General features: G+C 50.6%; 1 protein-coding gene across 1 annotated transcript in view; it reads right to left on the bottom strand.

Moving 5' to 3' along the window:
* PKDCC (protein kinase domain containing, cytoplasmic) overlaps nt 1-18,653 on the bottom strand; it is a 78,167-nt gene extending 59,514 nt beyond the window's left edge. The window contains exon 1 of the mRNA XM_069233972.1: nt 17,997-18,653. Coding sequence (XP_069090073.1) covers nt 17,997-18,545 — 549 coding nt within the window. The 5' untranslated portion in view covers nt 18,546-18,653. The remainder of the gene's footprint in view (nt 1-17,996) is intronic.
* Nucleotides 18,654-19,979: the final 1,326 nt, after the last annotated feature.

The following is a 19,979-nucleotide window of genomic DNA, read 5'->3' as shown; positions in this document are numbered from 1 at the left end:
AGCTCACAAGGCTAGCTAGCTACACATGCATGGGTGTTGGGAAAGAAGGCAAGACTCTGGGTCTGATTACGACTTCGTGGAGGGGATTACTCCGTCCCAATTGTGATGGATATCCCACCCACCGAATTACGAGTGCATTATATCCTATGGAACTCGTAATACAGCGGGCTGAATATCTGTCACATTTGGGACAGAGCAATCCTCTCCGCCGAAGTCGTAATCAGGCCCTCGGTCTCTATAGAGAGCTAGACTTTTGGTTACTAAGTAAATATGATAACATGTCTATACATACATAGCTTTTGGGAAAGGTCGCAAGACTCGACCTCTATAGAACAATTCCACATTCTAAGCTGAGCACACACAACCACCCGTCCACGTTCAACCTAACCTAAAAAGTTGTTGAGGAATGTCTCTAGACCAAACTTCCATATAGTAGACAACTCTTTGTTACACAACACACAAAGCAAACTGCCCAAATATACGTGGCTGTAGAGAAATGTTGCATGACCCAAACTCTGTATTTGTTACTGAGCTCACATCTGTTTGTTACTGAGCTCACATGACTACATGTGCACACATACACGGCTCTTGGGTGAGGTTGCAATACTCAGCCATGACACAAAGCGTGCTTATTTTTTACTGAGCGTATACAGCCACCCCACATGCAAACACCTGTCTACATATACATGATTGTTGCTGACGGATGCAAGACCCAGTGTCTGCAAAGACAACAACTCATACCCAATAAGGACAAATCACCATCAGCACACCCATACATGAGTGTTGGGGGTGGCCCCACTATTAAGTTATGTTATGGTAAGTGATTTGGAAAGTGTGCAGCTGCCCCAAAACGGGGCTTCCCAGCGCAGGGTCCCGAAAACATACGAGCTGCGACTGTCTGCAGAGAAAATGAGAAAAAGAAGGGATAGAAGAAAAAAAGCCAGGTCTTAAGAGATTTTCAGAAGAAAAGGCGATTTGGGATTTTCCTCAGAGAGAGGGGAGACAATTACAGAGAGAAGGGGACAGGGCAGAAAACAACCCCCAACTATCTCTTGCTCTCCTAACTCGGGGGACAATAGCGGACAATAGCTAAGATGAGGTCAGCAGAGCACCGAGGTCGAGAGGGGCTGGTAAGGAGAAATAAGGTTAACAGGATGGGGGCTCCTTTGGAGTTCAAGGTCTTATGAACAATGCAGTCTTGAAGTGGATACCCTTATGCACAGGAAGCAAGTGCAGCTTGCAAAGAAGACAGAGAACAGACGAAAATGTGTGGGAGTGGGAAAAAACAGTCTACCTGTGGTGTTTTGGGCTAACTGAATTCTCCTAGTGGCTGATTTGTTGGCTCTCAAATATAAAACATTGCAATAATCCAACGGGATATAATTACCTGAATTATGGGGTGTCGAGTGGTGAAATCAAAAAGACCTAGAATGGACTTGAGGCTTCTCAAGAGCACAAAGCAAGTTCCGGCTACAGTTTTTGCGGCCTCGAAGACCAGTGTTATCCATCATGACGCCTAAATTTTGAATGGAGGATATGGGGTTATAGGGAGGACCAGGGGGAGAAGGCCACCAGTGGTCACTCCAAGAATGGACATGTTTGCCTAACAGAATTGTTGTTTATTTGCATTCAGGCGAAAACAAGTATTATTCATCCACTCAGCCACTGCGAGCATATCGTTTTGAAATTGGCCATGTCATGCATGGTGTTTTCAGAGAGTGAGAGAATGAGAGTACCAGCGTAAGCCCCAAGGATTTGGGACTGCCAACACCTTATGGAGACCCCACCTACGACACTTGACACCACGCCTGCGAAACGCTGCAAAGCAAAAGAGTTAGAACAGAGACGCTAAGTACAGAAGTTGTCTTACATACATAACACAACACAGTTACACTAGAGATGTTATGCTGTGAAAAACAAGTATATTTCTGTCCACCATCAGAAGTGGCAAATCATACCTGTCCTGCTTCTTGTTGCAAAATATTTGGTTATCCACAAGTGTTTCTGGGGAGGCAAATATGAATATTAATCACCCAGAGAAGGTGTTGAGATCGAAGTGAATGAAACACTAGAAGCTGTTGGGCCTAAAAAAAAATCTGGCAGGGCCCATACCCCACAGAATCGGTGTTTTTTTACATTCTGGCACTTGCATCATTTGAGTTTTATTATAATTTTTAATTCAGAAAATTACAATAAATGATGATTAAAGAAAACAGATATTTGAAAGTTAACAAGTAAAGTAAAACTCATGTGAAAACATAACTAACACCTCCCGGTCACAAAGGAAGACTCTGCCGGGGACAGCGTGTGCTCTCTGCATCGACAAAGTACTGCTATGAGTTACTGAGCTGCCAGTCCTCTTGATTAATGTCTAAAAAAAAGTTGTGCCGCCTCGAGGGACGTGCACGGTGTAAACTGCACGGCGTTTCTGCGGAATAAACCAGACTGCTACCCAAGAGGTCCGGGCAGAACAGAGAGTGCAGACGAAATGTGCGGCGCTGGCTTGGCACCACATACGCGTCTGTCCAGCGCCCGAAAATAGGCGTCGTAGAGGCGGGGGGTGCCACGGCATGGCCCCGGGTCATGTTCACACGAATGACCGGTGACTAAAATGGGAAGGTCGTGCGGGGTTAACTTCTGAAAAGACGGGCTGTGCTAAGAACTCAAGCGCGGGACTGCAGCAAGAAGGGGGCGGGGACGTCGGTGGCATCAGGCACAACGTGGCACGGAACCTGTTGGAGAACAAGTGACAGCGGATCTCAGGGAGGGCGGCATGGGCAAGGGCAGTGTTTGGAAATGGTCGAGAAATCTGAAATAACAATATCGGAAATGCACAGTCATCTGCCATTTACACGCCAATCACGGCTTTAAGTGGGCCGGGTCATACCGGTGCTCAGCACTGGTAGTTATTAAAGGGGGGGGGCGGCATTTCGGGCTCTGTTTTTATGCCCAGGAACACATTGGCTACGCCCCTGCGTGCCGGTGGCTTCGCAGTGCTGTGATTAGGTAAACACAGTCAACAAGGCCCATCCTAAGGCACTCAGCTCAGTCAGAAAGGGTGGATGGAGGTGGTGTCCATTTGCTGCCCCTCACCAGACACGTGATTGTACAGAGAGGGGCATCTCCAGGCTGGGTGCGGGACATACAAGCTCATGTCACGAGGAGTGTGTCCCTCCGCCCTACTCTGAGGACAATCCTTCTACCATTCCCACACTAGCACACGCACCCACAGCACCTTTTCTACGACTCTGAGCGCTACCGGATAACTGCTACTCTCTTCAGACTCAGAAGGACGAAAGGGTGAGTTGCGGTGGAACATAGAAAGTTACACAGCCACAGCCGCAATCCTACAGCAACATTGTCACGGCATGGCGTGCCTGCTGCCGGTTTGTAAGACTCCTGGACTGTTTGTGCTGTTTACGTCACATTTCGCAGGCTGTGGCTAGACCAGGCCTCTGGGATTAGTTGCGTAGTATAAAGTGGTAACTCAGTGCTCCTCAAGAAAGGATTTGTAATTAACGTAATGTCAGTCAGTGATGAAATTATGTGCACATTCTCATCTTCATTATTCCCGCCTTAGCCCTAAAACGCTTTACACATATTGCAACAAGCCAATGGCCAAAAATATCACAATGTCCGAGAGACAAATACCGCTCACTTGTTAACATTTTAAGCTTCTACAAAGCATGATACAGAATAAGAACTTTAAACAAAATAATCGGTTTTAACATTTGAGTTGCCTCAAACGCTAGGAAACAGGTGCACAGGAAAATATACTGCCTCTGCAGAGAAAGGTGGGGTCTACCTTTGAAAGGGTGCAAGGCAAGCAATACCATGTGGGGGTTGCTGTCGCTCTCTGTGATTACACTCCTACGGAGGCATTCACTGCAGTCACATCGAGTATTGCCCCTTCTCCCTGAGCCCCCCAGAGCATCCATGGAGGAAATGCTAATTTTGTCACCTGCTCGGTGGTGTACAGCAGAGGAGTTCTAAATTGGTAAACCAGACGTAGTACAGCTTCATGCATTTTCCCATGTGCGCACAATGCCTTGCTAGACATAATTTAGACCACGCCCCTAATTGTGTGCCCATGCCCCTTTAAAGTATGTCATGCCCTTTAGAGAAACTCTACCCTCCCCCCCCCCGCCAAGTTTTGTCGCCCCACTTAAAGCCCTGACGCCAATGCATTTCATAACATAGATGATGTACAATATTCTAAAAGAACTCAATGGCTTCTAATGAAGGGATGGCATTCTCTACATAATAACTTGCTTATTGCATTTCTTCCGTTTTTACGCGCTGTAGCACGTTAAGCAAGAGGTTTTACTTTTACCCAGTTTGTAAGCAACTAATTCCCCACCTCAGAAGGGAGGCTCAGGCTTCCTTGACAACCTTCGAACTAGGGCTCCCTGGACCATCATGCAGACTCAGTTGGTGTGTTTTCAATATTTCTGCCCAGCCAAACGTGAATAAAAGTCATATTCATGGACATAACACTTAATATTTGGAAAACACACCTCATTGCCTAGGGTAAAATGAAAAAAAACTCTTTGGGCCCAGAACGTCAATGGGAAACGTGTGCGCATTCCAGAATAAACATTCTTTTTTAAGGCAGAAAACAGCAAAATATGTCCATTTGCTATCAAGGGTTGGACACGCACCAGTCGGGGGCTATTAAAACGTCACTGGAGCTTGTCCGCGCCTGAACTGGCAGAGAGGGCCGGTCACCGGCTCCGGTGCCCCCGGGCGGGGACACGTCGCCACGCTGACTGTAAGAGTGCTACCGTTTGCGGTGCAGGCGCAGGGTGTGCGTCCCGAGGGCAGCGGTGACGCGGGGCGGCGATTCACGAACAAAGCACGGAGAAGGAGGCCCGTGACTGGGCTCCTAGGTGCGCGCGCGGTACGCTGAGGACGCACCTCCCTCCCTCAGTTTACAAAGGAGTTACTTTCTGCTCTCGCACCCAGAGCGGCTCGATGTATGCGTCTGTTATATAAATGTGCGCCTTCCTGATTCTTGATGTAAAGCGCACGGACCCCCCAGCCGGGGTATAAAAGGAGCTATATATAAACAATACTGCATTAAAAGATGTTCAGCACTATACACAGTATTCCATATAAAATGTTTTCCTTGGACGGTTCCTGCAATAGTAAAATAATATTTGTCAATAGATTAACTAATACACCCCAGCCCTGCAGCGTCCACTTCGTCGTTCACCCTTCTCAGGCTGATATACATTAGCATATACGTTAGTCCCCAATTACACTCTTTTTTTAGAGTGCCAAAAATTGCAAAAATCAGTGATAGCGAGCGCCATATGACTGTGGGGTAACAAAGGTCCCCGCAGTCACGGGAGGCCCCTTCACCACAGTATACTATGCACGGACGTGAGGCCCCTGGCTGGGTCCGGCGGCGGGGGAGGGGAGAGGGGCACGTGTTTTCCTCCTACAGGTGCTTTTAGGTGGGGGTTCAGTTTCGTTACGCCACTGATTGTAACCAGCTAAATCAAAACTCTGGGCTGTGTTGTAAACGTATTTACAGTCTAAAGCACCGTCTATGAACACCGCTTCTCTATGGCCAGTATTTACTGTCATGGCCCCAGCTGCACTGCACAACGAATACTCAAGCGGAGTACACGAAGTATTTTATTTTATAAACATGTTACGATGACAATGAAAACAAAAAGAAGGAAGTAAGCAGCTCAAAACAGTGCGTTGACTTAGCATGATGAATTCAAAAGTGTAAAATCGCATTCTATAAAACTTCGTCTGAAAAGGTGAAGCCCTGCCATCTGTTCTTTAACACAGATGGATTATTGAGCATTGTAAACACGCAGTATATTTAGAGCGAGCACGTGCAACATTCGGTGTTATGGAACAATAATGTTTATCAAGGGGGGATTGCGTGAGGTCACATTACTGTGAATGAAGCCAGAACCTCCATACAGCTTTCTTCGACCATAATACACGCCACAAATCAGCACTTTTATACTGGATATTTCAGGCACAGTTCACTTGAAAAGTAGCTTTCTTTTATCGAGGTGGGAAATATCTATTAAAATCAGTAGGTTAAAAAACAGACGTATTTTTTTTTGTAGTGACAATAGAAACAGTTTAAATAATAGTTTATCAAATACTTAAATGTTAGCGAAGACGTTTTGCGTTGTTGAGCACTTTTCTGTAGTATCGGGGGTTTTGCAGCTGCTTTCTGCGATGTTCCACTAACAAAGGCTCTTTCATGGAGGGAATGTTGAATAAAACACTATTTAAAGGTATTGTCATGCTTGCAGACTAATTAGCGGGAGAGAAGGAACTCGGACCAAGGACCCCCTGCATTACGTCGAATTAAATCAAAATTAGAATTTACCAGAATGATTGCATGCAAAATTGTTAAATTGTTTAGTGTCACCGATGCGAAATATAGATTTTGAAAACATTCCCTTTTGTGCTACAACAGGACGTAAACGTGCGCGGGCACATTTGTTTTTAATTGTTTGGGTATTTCTATAATGCGGACCTAGCTCCTGAGAGGGCGGATTACATTACTGGCCTATGTTCTCCTGACTCGCCGGTGTGCAGAGCCTGGAAGGCAGGCGGGTTTCGCCTCGAAGCGCTGTGCCCGCGTCGCAGTGACGTCCAATGGTGCGGTTGAAAATCTGTTCAAAGGCAGACGCAGGCTCCAGACCCCGCACCCTGCTTTCATGTTCTCGGTATCAATCAATGTGAAGCGAGTTAAGTTGTTCTGTGCGTCTTCTCAGCGCCCACGTCGCACCGCCGGCCCCACAGATCCCCCCATTACTACAAATTACAGAGACACATCTGCCCCCTTTCAGGCACAGAAAGGGGACGGGGCCGGGGTCAGACCGCACACAAAAGCTGACAAGCCTCCTGAACAAAAACACACAATAATAGACCTTATTAAGCTGTCATCAGCAGGGAAGTATTGGCAAACAACAGATCCCCGGCCTTCAGCGGCCTCGGGAAAAGCGGCTTTTAGAAAACTAAATAAAAAGGAACCCAGACAGACGTATTTACAACAACGCGTTGTGGGCTTTGACCGAACAAAACGTTACATTTTGGGGACTTCCTTGAGGCTTTCATCGCTTCACTCAACAAGTAAACTATACCATGAAACATGCGCTGTGGTTCCTCGTGGATTGACGAAATTAATATAAATATGTTGTTTGATTGGCTCCGAGGGCTGCTGAGGTAGGGTAGAGTCCTCTGTTCGCCCCCTCCGAGCTCTGCAAAGCGCGGGAGCACAAACATCCCTCCCCCCTCACACACACACGTCCACATAAGTAACCTCCATTTCCCATGTTAATTAGAGGCGCACACTGCCCGGGAAAGGACCTCGTTTGGTTTAATAGTTTAAATACGGGGGTTAAATGTAGGGTTAAATAAAAAGGATCATTGACAATGTCTGGGAGACTGGGCGCCGCGGGCACCGTCCGTGAGTGAGGAAATTTGCTGGTAGAGACCCGCTCTCGATGCGCAAAGCTTGCAGTGGGTAGAGATGGCTTTGTGTGGGCTGCTAAGGGTACAAACTTTGGATGGGCTGCTATAGTTACCGACAGCCCTGGATGGGCTGCTGTGTGTATAGACAGCCTGTGATGGGCTGCTGAGGATATAGAGAGCCGTGTATGGCTTCCTTGTGTGCACACGGTCTGTAATGGCTGCTGTGAGTTCAAAGTCCTTGAAACGGATTGCGGTGGGCGCACACAGCCGGAATAACTGGAGAGAGTACAGAGTGCCCACAAAGGGGTATTGTGGGTACAGAGAGACAAGAGTCGGCTACTATGGGTATAGTGAATCCAGAGTGCAGTGGTATGGGAAAAGGAAGTCCAACTTACTGGTTTGGGACCAGAAGGCCTATAGTGGGCTATTGTGGGCACAGAAATCTATGGGCACATAAAGCAGGGCGTGGGCCCAGAGTGGCCCAAGCGGCTGGTTTGCTAACAGTGAGGCCGGGGCGTGCTGCTGAGAGTAACGAGCTGGGTAGAGGGGGTTGCTCTCAGCTCCCTCTGTTCGCCCAGTGCTCCGGTGAAGGAGGGTTCGGTGGGGCGGGGGTCATCCCCTGTTAAACATTGTCATTGAGGGTGTTTACGGCCGCTCGTTTGAAGGCTGTGAAAACACGTTTGCGCAGGTAAATGATTGCAAGGCATAGCCCAGGCAGGAAGTGCCCTGCAATTCGTTCACATATTAGGTATTGCTGCCGGCGGCAGAGGCCTCTCCCGCACGCTGTCAACCGTGAAACCTGGGTGCCTTAATGAGAGTTCCTCCGGTGGGTCCGAAAGTGGCACATCGTGGTGGTGGCATGTTCATTCCCGTTCTACACAAGGCGTCTCTGTTTCTTGCATGTAGCCACTGTCAACAGGGTGCTGCACGACTTCCTCCCACCTTTACCTCCACCCTTCGCAGACCACTTCCGCCACCCTCCGTCAGCCCGGCATAGGCTGCCCTCCTCCATCTGCCCCACCCTGCAGTGCGCATACCCCGCACAATAACCCCCTCACACATATACACTCTTATTCCCCAGACAGCATTCTATCCCCGCACAGGCCGCCACCCCTGTCCCCAGCTACGTACCACCCTTCACCCCCCCCTCTCCTCCCCCCCCCCCCCCCCCGCCACTGCACTAACTGCCCCACCTCCTCTCCCTCATCCCTGAAAAGCACTAATTCTCCCACCCCCACGAACGGGAGCTGTGGGGGCAGAGTCGTTTCTTCCCGTCCCCGCACTGGAGCTGCAGTGCCCGCAGAGCCGCCTTATGCATCCGTGGCGTGTCTGTTCCCCACGGCCCCTAATGAGTCTTCCCTCATTATCACACCCCAGGGGTGGCCGTGGGCCGCCCGTCGAGGTTCCAAATGTCCCTTTCAGAGGCACAGAAATGTCGACAAAGCCTGCTCCATTTCCACTGTTGTCACTTGTACAAACCCATTGTGATACTTGCATTTCAGTAGAGCAGGAGCCTGTCACTCTCCAGGCTCCCCTGGGGCTCCAGAGAGATGGGTCCCACTGCGAGGGACAGGCATAAACTGGCGCAGCTTTCAAGGACAGCAGGCCCTGCCCGATGCCAGTGCCATGTTTTGCCACCGTTTCATAAACCTTGTCTTTATTTCGACGAAAGATTACCTAATTCATACGCCAAAATGTATTTCCTGCATTCAGACGGTGTGATTAGTTTAAATTCTGAGCCCTTCTGCACTGTCTTAAAGCAGAATTCTTTACTGACAACTATGCAAGCGCCAGTGTGGTGGACCTTGCAGCCTCATTATGTGGAAGCTGGTTTGTTTTTTTAGCCCACGTAAAGTAACTTAAAATGTAAACCGTGGAAAGAAACAGATAACATATTTGTTCAAGGTCTTTCGGGTAGCAAAGGACTCTTCTTTGGATATAGAAAACACCACAAACCACTTAACCCAGGAAAAAAGTCAAAAACATATCAATGTATTTGCCTTAGTTATTATTTGACATTGTATATCGCGCAATCTTGTGTTAGGTTGGCATCGCAGCACTTCTCACTGACACATGCCAGTGTCACTGCACAAGCGATGTTTGTTTGTTTTCGGGCAGGGGCTCCGAAACGGATATTTTAAGCTAAAAGTAGCAAGAAGAGCACGAGACACCGGTCGCCATCCTGGGACAGAGTCGAGTGAAAATATATACATTGTATTTTAATTTAAAAAGGTGTCTGTTAATACTGTCGACATTCTGCAATCTCACACCCTTAGTTTTGGTAGTTACCATGTGATTTACATTTGCAGGGATACTATCTTGCCCCTCCAGCCTTTTGCACGACTTCTATACGGGCAGCAGGTGCGTGGCACGACACCCAAATGTTTTTCAGAAGCTTTGCCTTCGTGCCAATGCAGGGAAGGGAGGTTTGCTGCTTCTGTAACATAAGATTATTGTGCGGTGCCAATTTCGAGAACATACATTTTTGGAACGTCGCTAAACATACGTAACATGCGTTTCTGCTTATAAATCATTTTACCTGTGGCATGAAAACTGTAACAAAATAACCGTAGTCCAAGCACATTTCAAAAACACGTATCAAGCTGATTTTTAACTCTTTTTGCAACTCAATTTATAATCATAGAACAAAACTATTTTTAAGTTTAGTGCCATTCTCGTTCTTTGAAAAATAGGCGAAATAACCAACTGTTGTACGTTTGCCTCGTTAAAAGGTTCATTCAATTTCCCACTGCACACATAGCAGAAATAGTGCACTTAGCATTTTATTTTTGCACCGGTGCAAAGCTTCCTGCGGCCATTTTCTCTGTGGTCAATTTAGCAATGTCCACTCTAGGTCATGTCAGGGGCAGCGGTCATCTGTGGAAAGGGATGCCCCAACACCCACCAACGCCCGCTCCCCCGCGCCGCCATCTTGGCTCAACTCTCAGGCTCCCTGCGACAGGTGACACGTGACCAGAAACACGCCTCGGGGTCACGTAGGCGCCCCAGTTTTACGTGCGGAAGCTTGGGTTCACAAGGCCCGCTTCTCATTGGGTGAAACACCGCGCCGGGGTCCTTCCCCTGCGCCATTTTGTTGGCACTTCTGAGGGACCGAGGACGTGAGAAGAGCCGGGGATGCCACGTGAAGCCCCGCACTCGGTGTTAGCTGTAACTCCCGGAGGGGGGCGCTCAGCATTGCCTGAAACGTGCTCTCCCTCAAAATTAAAATAACGGGCACGTATTAGTTATTCTGGGTGTAAGAGTGACCGCTGGCCAACGAGTGTGAGACGAGCAAAGCGTTTATCTAGATTAAATAGGTCTTTGCCTAAAACCGTGCACTGGGTGCCAATTACAAGCGTTTGATGTGAAGTCCTTTATCGTTTATCTACTTAGTGTGTACTGTGTGCAGCGTGTGCTGTGTAATTTGTTTTATGTGATTTGAATGTGGTGTGTTTAGTTTGTCTGTTTAAGCGTGTGGAATACGTTTACTTTGTGTGTGTTTCTGTCTTGTGTGTTTTACGCGTAACGGGTGTGTTGTGTGTGAGTGCCTGATGTGTTAACCCGTTTGTGTGTGCGCGTTGTGTGTAGATTGTGCGTGTGTTTACGCGCAAGCGTTCACGCACTGAGTGCGAGTGTCCACTTAGGCACAAGTGAGGGCACTCTCACACGGACTGGGCCCCGGATGGTGAGTACAGCGACGGGAGCTCCAGGTCCCGGCTCTAGTGGAGGGCACCAAAAACAGAGCAATTAGCGAAGGCTGCCAAATCCTGTCTCACAATAAATCAGTGACCCGAACCCTCCTCTCCAAATACCCTTCATTATTAAACCAGCTTTAATGAAGCCCTCCCACCCCATGCATTTCCAAGTTAATAGACTTGCACCTGCCCGCCACAATGGGAGGAATGCCTGAAACCCGAGCGCTGTCTGCAGATTACAAAAGACCCCTCCTTCAGACCGGGCTCTTCGCCTCCAGTGCAGCCGTAGGGTGACAGTACGTCTGTTCTCTGGAGCGTTGGAAGAGGGGTAGCGGCTGCCTATCAACCGTGCTCCGCCTATCATCAGCTCTACAGTGTTTGCGCATGTCTCTCAGACCCTAAGCAGTGGTATCTCTGATTCATGTGCAGGGGGTATATGGAGGTGTGCGGAAGGAATATCTGCAAGGAGGTGCAGCGGGAAGGGCTGTTAATTGCTTCTCAGCCGTCTAAGATGTACTTCTAAGTCGTGCTCCGTATTTCAACAATTCGCTGCAGTCTTTGCACAAGTCCCTGTAACTGTACACAGCTGCATCTCTGCTTCCTGGGGAGAGGGCACAGGGTATGCGGAAGGCACATCTGCAACGAGTCGCAGCAAGTAGGGCTTGTAATTACTTCTCATCCATGCTCCGCATTTCAGCAATTCTCTGCAGTCTTTGTGCAAGTCTCTGTAACCTTACACAGCTGCATCTCTGCTTCATCAGAAGATGGTATATCGGGGTATGGGGACGGCATATTTGCAACGAGGCGCAGTGAGAAGAGAGAGGAGTTGTTTCTAAGCCCTTATTCGCATTTCATCAACTCTTTTGTTGTCTGTGCGCACGTGGCCCTTATCTGACACAGCCGCGTCTCCTTCTGCGGAAGGGGGCATTTGGAGAAGGGCGAGCAGCTAAGAGACACTGCCTTTCGTGTATCTTCACTCGGATCTAGCGGTTTGAAGGTCGCCTACAAACCAAAGCCCGCGCCGATGGGAAGAGGAGCTTGTTATCTCACTCAGTGCGGGGTAAACTGGTCAAAAGTAGGGCGTGTTGAGGATGGGGGTACAGGAAACTGTACCCTTATTGGGAAGTTAAGCAAACAGGACCAGTCACGACTTACAGCAGGGGCCCTCTTTCCTGCCCCAAGGACTCCGTGCCACACTCCCTAGCCACAATAAAGAAATGGACAGCCTTGTGTTTGGAGAGGGCACACACCTCGCACCATAATAAATCATGACAGCAAGACAGGGGGGTTCTGGTTCCGGAAGGTCCAGTCAGCACAACACCCGTGTACATTTATTTCAGTTTGTAATAACAATAAAATGCATAAAGCCGTTATTTTTTGTAAGTTTTCTATTAAAACAAGCACATTATGGGCACCGCCAGGGCGCTAGTTCTCCATTCATGGCGTGTGTGTTTCTGTGTAGAGCAGGCGGTCACTTAACTATGACACCCCCCCCCCCCCCCCCGCACCACGGAGAATCCCCTTATCTTCTTAAAAGTTTTGCGTTTACAAGCGCTTCGATGCGGTGTTACCGAGCACAGCGAGTCACTTGACGCCCTAACATCCCACCTATGTGTCCCAATGAACGCCTGCGCACACCTTCACTTAGCCACGCCATCGCGGTAGCGTGGCGTTGGGAGCGTATGAACAATCTGCGCATGGAAACCATGTGGGCCCCGCAGGTATCCTAATATTGCGCGACCAGACGAGGGCATCGGGCAACGTTCATCTGCCTCTAATTACTGTTCTTTGTAAAATGACAAAACAGGCGGATATGCAGAAGGCACATTCAACTCCGCGGGGAGTCATGGCTCTATTCACACGTGGTAGCTGTTTATTGAGCAAAGCACACTGATATGTTCTTGAGCAGTAGCGCTATATGATACGTGAAATAAATACCTGAAGGGCATATTTCAACCATGACGCGCCTTGTACATGTGTCTCCATGATTGGTGTTCAGTCACACAACAGACGAGCGTGCTTAAGAGGTGATGGCGTGTGTATGCCGTGGCTTGCCCAGTCACACCGCAGAATTATTTTATGTGTATGTTGTCTGTGTGCTTTAGAGCGCTCAGTTATATCACAGGCCTGTCATTTTAAGGATTTCCAAGAAGTATCTTAAGGGCCCTGGTATGGAAATAATTGGAATGTTTTACCCATTCCATACTAGCTCAAGCCCACAGGATGCAAAACATTTCTAAATAACACGTTACACTTTAAGACGGCCACTCAAAACAGGTGTAGTGTATCTCACACAGGATGTGTGTGCGCTGTACAGGAGTGAGTCACACCCCAAGCGCGCATCATTAAGAGATGTGTGTTAATGTGTGCGTTTTAGGATGATCATTCACGCAAAAGGCGTGCTTCATTAAGCGCTGCACTGTGTGCGCCTTAGCCGATCACAACAAAGGTGCGTGAGACCAACCACATCTGACAGGCGCGCATCATTACGAGTTGTATGTTGGTGTGTGCTACTTGACGTGGCCAGTCACAGCTGGGGCGCCCACCATTAAGAGGTGCGGGAGCGGTAGACAGGCTCAGTCACATCACACGAGCATCATTAACTTGTGAGTGTCGTGACTGCGCCGTTGCGCGCTCCGTCACTCCAGGGGCGCGCATCATTAAGACGACACATGACTGTGTGTTAACCTTGGCGTGCTCGTCCACACGCTAATGTTCACGGGTGGATGAGTAACGTTGAGAGGCGTGTGCTCTTTCTCATGCACAGGCGCGCAGCACCGACGACCCAGGCGCTTTACGTAAACTGCAAGCTTTAAAGCAGGCGCCGGCAATTTAAAAACCGCTAGAAATCCTATAAAGGCCTCTTAACTCCGAAACCTAATGCAAATGGCCCCCGAGGGAGCTCGGCTTAAGGCTCGAGTTCACGCTGGTCTTTTATCTGCACCTAGGGGAGGATCGGCCTGCGGACAAGTCCAGGGATTGGGCGGGGGAGAGCTGGGGTACCCCTGTTTGCTGAAACCGTGTTGAGCAATGAATGTGTGTGCCAACCGTAAAGAAGTGCACGGCAGAGGGAGCAGGATGTGTGTATCAATTCTGAATTAAATACTTTGAAATGTATTTTCAACTGAGCCGATCCAGACTGGTAAAACATAATCCAAATAAGGGGCATTACTCCGCAGAAGGACAGATTTTTGGTCCGCGCGTGAGACCAACCAGATGCACGTTTCTTTTCTGCTACCTTTGAGCCCAGTCGTTAGTTATTCGAATTTTCCGGCTTAGGGTACACGGTAGCGGTGCACGCCCTTGTACACACCGGGAGCACGGGCCTCAGAGGCCGGGCTCCGCCTTGTATACGTCCGAGTACAGGGCCTCGCGGCTATAACCGAGTGCATACCGGGAACAGGGGCCTCAGTGGCCATGCAAAAGGTGTTTGCTTGGTATTAGGACCACGGACCCGCCGTGTACAACCCGGGAGCAGGAACCTCAGTGGTCGGTACACTCCCTTGTACGCGCTGGGAGCAGGGCCTCTGTGGCTGGACACCCCGTGTACAAGCCCGAGAGCATGGCCTCATGGCTGTACCCCACCGTAGGGGCATCGGTGGTCGTGCCTCACCGCGTACAGGGCGGGAAGCAGCGTCACACCGCTGTATAACCACCTCACACTCGGGGACAGTTGCCTCAGTTGCGCGTCCTGCGGTAACCACGTCCAAGTGTTTCGAGGAGAGACACGACGCAGAAATTAACGGAAGCCTTTTAAGGTGGATGTTTAATAACTCCGGACCCTACCCACTCCGTGTGCCGTCAGTGCCTCCGGTGGGCTGGTGCATCCACGTGCAGTTTGAACACCGACACAATTGGGTCTACCCGCTGCTTAGAGTGGTGGTACATGAGGGGGTCGCGTGGGGCTCTTCAGCACTAGAAACTCAGCAAAAGTCACCGAATAAAGGAGATTCTGGTGTTCCTCGGTATCCGGGGGAGGCGGGGGGTGCAAGAAAGTGCCCCCTTCAAAAGGAAGAAGTACAGTTTCAAACATGGTCCGTTTTTAGTAAGATAGCCCAATTGAATCGGAAACATAATCCACTCAGAGGGACATTATTTTGGAGAGTTTATGTTAAATCAATGTTTGGGAGACGACGATGAAACACCTCCGAGCTCCAACTGGTCGTCGCAGCCCTGGTGTGCATGTGGGTAAAGTGTGGGAGCATCAACAGTTCATCTGAGTGCTGGTGTTGTGTGGAAAGTGTGCCATGGAGGGCTGTAAACGCGTTTACCTCCCGCGGGGCCTGTTTATCCAAAGCCCCCATAAAGCACTTAGCACCCGAGGGCTCCTGACACCTTTTATTAGTACCGTGTACAGTAGCTCTGCCACGCGAGCGCGCTTTTCTGAGCGGCAATCTGCAGTGTTAGCCTGTGACCACCATTCGCGGCCCGTGTGTGTGTCCAACTACCCTACTAGGAGTGTGTGTGCGAGACCACCCGTGGCACTTACGTGAGTGCGAGACAGGGGTAGAGACCGAGTGTGTGAGTCTTGTGCAGTGCTACAATCGGAAATATATAAGTGGAGGTAGTCAACGTTTAGAGTACCTGCTTACTAGTGAAAAGTACCGGTACCTCCCACTCCCCCATAAAATGAGGTGCTGAGAAGTGCAGGTACTCTCCCTTTCAAATGTCCAGGTACTCTCTACTGGACAGTACCTGTCTATTTAAAGCTCTGGTCGTGTGTGGTCATACTAACAGGCACGTGTGTGAGCGGGTCGGGGGTGGGAACCTCGCTACCAGGTGCGTGTCCACCCTGTGTGTATGAGACCCCGGCATATGCGTGTCTGTGGAACAGAGGAAGAAACCTCGCTACGGGGTGCGCGCGCGCGCGTGGGAGGGAGCCATAGATACCACCCTGTGTGTATGAGAGCGCGTAGATCGCCTTACCAGGCATATATGCGTGTGAGGGGGGAAGAGTGTGCTTTGTGTAATTGTCCTAACATGCACGTGTGTTCATGTGTCTGTGTGGACGGCGCAGTTTTTTTTTTTTTGTGAACAGTGAAGAGGAAGGAGGCATTTTTAAATGCTAGAATAAACGAGACCGTGTCGGACAGGCATGTTATGTTTTTCAGAATATTTAGGAACAGCTACTAATGCTCCGGGGCAGGACAGGAAGCCGTGCGGAGCGCTACTCTCTGGAAACACAGATCGGCCTTGTCTTTGTGAAGAGGCTGCCTGTGTCCACCTCCTGCTGGAGCTGCACTGGCAGGACAAGGATGGCTGCACTAACAGGACTAGGCTTTAGCTGCACTCACAGGACAAGGCTGTAGCTGCACTCACAGGACCAGGCTGGAGCTACACTGATAGGACCAGGGTAGCTGCACTCCATAGACCTGGCGGGAGCTGCACTCAAAGGACCAGGCGGGAGCTGCACTCAAAGGACCAGGCGGGTGCTGCACTCACAGGACCAGGCGGGAGCTGCACTCACAGGACCAGGCGGGAGCTGCACTCACAGGACCAGGCAGGAAATGCACCCAAAGGACCGGCTTGAAGTTACAGTTACGAGGTCAGACTGGAGCTGCACACCCAGGGCCAGGTTGGAGCCGGACCCTCATGACAAGCTAGGAGCAGAGCTCATAAAGGTGCGGTCTCAGGACAGTCCAGCTGCGACCCTTCCACGGGAACGTCTGCATCCCCCGGTTTATCACGAGCTCTTTTATCGCATCCATCAACCCACGCCCCCTGGTTTATATTAAAATGGATTTTTTTACTCCGAGGCATTTAGTTCAAGCTCAGATGGGGGGCAGGAAGCAGCCCCATTACAAATGTGGTGACGAGGGCTGCCATGGGGCTTCCCAGCGGTTTCTGCCCGGTCAGCCGGCAGAAACCACTCGTCCAGCAGCCAGGTACTAACAAGCAGGCGTGCTTCGGTGCCCAACACCTGGCCGGCCGAGAGAGAGCCCTGTGTGCCGGCCACTGGGATCTAAGGCACCATCAGGCGAGGGGAACCGCCGGCTGCTTTGGGTACAGGCACCACTGCGACAGTTTAACAAAGTTTGGAAATATGTACTAAAAGGAGAAAGTTGTGGACTGCAGCAATGAGGCCTTGAGCGGCCATTGACCTCCCACGAACCGTGGTCATTCAGTCATGCTACACACTGAAGATTCACTGTCTCGCGCAAGTAAGGCAGCTCCTTTGTGTTGCAAGGTATGCACAAAAATAATAATTCTAGAGACGAAGTGTACGTACTGGTCCCAAGTCCAGAATTCCAGATATCGAGTTGAAAAAACCCTGTGAATAAAACGTGGCTTCGTCGCACTCCGAGCCCTGAGCTGTCACCGCAGCGCCTGGATACAGTGCAGCAGCATTCGAAGTGCTACATGTACCAGACGTCTCAAAAGATCCGTGCCCTCCGTCACCCTGTCTTCACCCGTGCAATGGAACGCCACTGAAAGTTACCATTTAATAGCAACGGTCCGATGGGCCCTTAATAAATAACATAAACTGAAATGTGATTCTCTGTCCCAGCCCTATCAAACTTTCTAGTGATGCGTCCGAAGCTCCATATGCATCCGGCCACCCCAAACCATCTATACACATACCCAACATATCCATCCACCCACCCCACTATAAGCACATTCATCATCCATCTACCCGTCTAATCCATGCATCCAAATACCCATCCGTCCACCTAATACCAAGCCATCCATCCATCCTCCCAGGTACAAACCATCGACTCATCAATCCATCTACTCCAAACCCATCAAACCTATCCATTCCCCTCCTCCAGACCCATTCCTCCGTAAGTGCACCCATCCGTCCAGCCCGGGCATCCACGCCCTTCAAGCCCTGGGGGCGCCCCTCACCTGCAGCACGTTGGGGTGCCTCAGCCGCTGCAGCAGCATCATCTCCTTGAGGATCTTGTAGGAGGCCAGCCGGTAGCAGTCCCGGGCCGCCCCGTACTCCCGCACGCAGCTCTCCATGTCGTGCCCGCCGAGGTCCACGCTCTTCAGCGCCACGGAGAGGCTGCGGTTCAGCGCCAGCCTGTGCACCGCCTTGGTGTAGCCCGAGCCCAGGTACTGAGCCCCCGGCGCACCGCCCAGGTCCGCGCAGCCGAGGCCGGGGGGCTCCAGGGCGAGCCCCTGCCCGGGCTCCGCGCGCTGCTCCAGGTCCATCAGCCTCCTCTCCAGGGCCTTCACCTGCCGCCGGCCCGCGGGCGCCCGGTAGCGCAGCACCTCCCGGTGCCGCTCCCTCAGCTGCCGGGCCAGCTCCCGCGGCTCGGGCTCCTCCTCGGGAGGGTCCTCGGGCCGCCGGCGCCGCTCCGAGCCGGGCACCAGCAGCACGTTGAACACAGTGGCGAGGAAGAAGGACCCGCATAGCCCGAGAGCCACAGCCGCCCGCCGCCGCTGCCGCATCTCCGCGATGTGCCCAGCCCACCGCCTTCAGCGCATGGCCCGCACCGCAGAGGGCCAGCGCCGGCCAGCCGCCTCCCCGAGCCCGCACTGCATATATCACCCGGAGCAGCCCCGGGGCAGACACCCCTCCTGACGCGCGCTGAGTGACAGCCCGGCCTCCAGGGCGCTGCCGCGGGGGACGACGGGAAAGGTAGTCCACGGCAGCTGGAGACCCTCCTCTTCAGATGGCAGCGTGCAGGGGAGGGGACTACAACCCCCAGAGGCGGACAGCCCCGAGCAACAGCCTCTGGCAGGCACCCTGGGCGAGCTGCGCTGCCAGTGTGACAGAGGGGCGGAGCTGCACACACAGGGGTCAGCGGGATACTGCACAGGAGCAAGGCAGTGACGGACAGTCACGGGGAAAGCCTCTGCAGATGTGGTACTAGCCGGAGAGTACAGCTGGCGAGTACTGCATACAGAAGGGGCACTCGGGCTACCACTGCACATCACGCCTGCATCCCACCTGCTCAATATATCTGCCTGTTCCCTACATATTAAATTCACGGGACAGTTGCACACTGTCTTTATCCTGGCACATTACACAGGCATGTTACACGCGCACACGATAAGTTCACACAGTAGAGCATGCCTGAAATTATACTGACCCTTGGTACCTACATATATATGGCTAACATTGATGGCTGAGAATGGTACCTCCCCGTGACCTACCCATGACGTTTCATACACTTGCTAGAGACACCTTCAAATGATGGCTGCTCATGATTTCTGCACAATATACTTTCACGCGACACCTACACATAGTACTTATACATAGTAATTGGACAGCCGCGGCACACGTTTCTTGTACACGATACCTCTAGATGATAATTGCATGGTACAACCTCACCTGATACATGCACAATATAACTGCAAGTCAGTGCTGCTCATTATTCATACATATCATCTGTAATTTATTTATTTTTAAATCATGCGTGCACTTTGCATGCATAGTACTTCCTCATGTTACTCGACCGTCGTCACCTGTTCTTGTTATCAGCGTGACACATGCACACGAAAGCTGACCATGAAACCTACACAAGGCACACGGAAATCATAAATGCTTATGATCCCTGCGTATCACCTGCACGGGCTATCTGCAGACTGTATTCCACATCTTAGCTGCACATCATGTTTACAGTTCCACATGATTCTTGCGAGGCAGGTACATATGACAAATGTATATTTCGGCAGAGTAGAGTCTGCACATTGTATTTGCCAGTTATAGGTGTATATGATGTTTGCACCTATACACACAGTTCTGTCTGCACACGATACGAGCACATTAAACGAACATTATGCCCGCCCTTGAGGACTGTATAGCCCTGATGTCTGGCTTACTATACAGAAAGCGTCAGACATACTACAGTGATGCATGGCTGTTCCTAAGCATGAACC

This window comes from Pleurodeles waltl, chromosome 5, assembly GCF_031143425.1.
Source record: "Pleurodeles waltl isolate 20211129_DDA chromosome 5, aPleWal1.hap1.20221129, whole genome shotgun sequence".
Classification (NCBI taxonomy): Eukaryota; Metazoa; Chordata; class Amphibia; order Caudata; family Salamandridae; genus Pleurodeles; species Pleurodeles waltl.
Note: the sequence above shows the minus strand (reverse complement) of the source record. Positions and strands in the feature narration are given on the sequence as shown.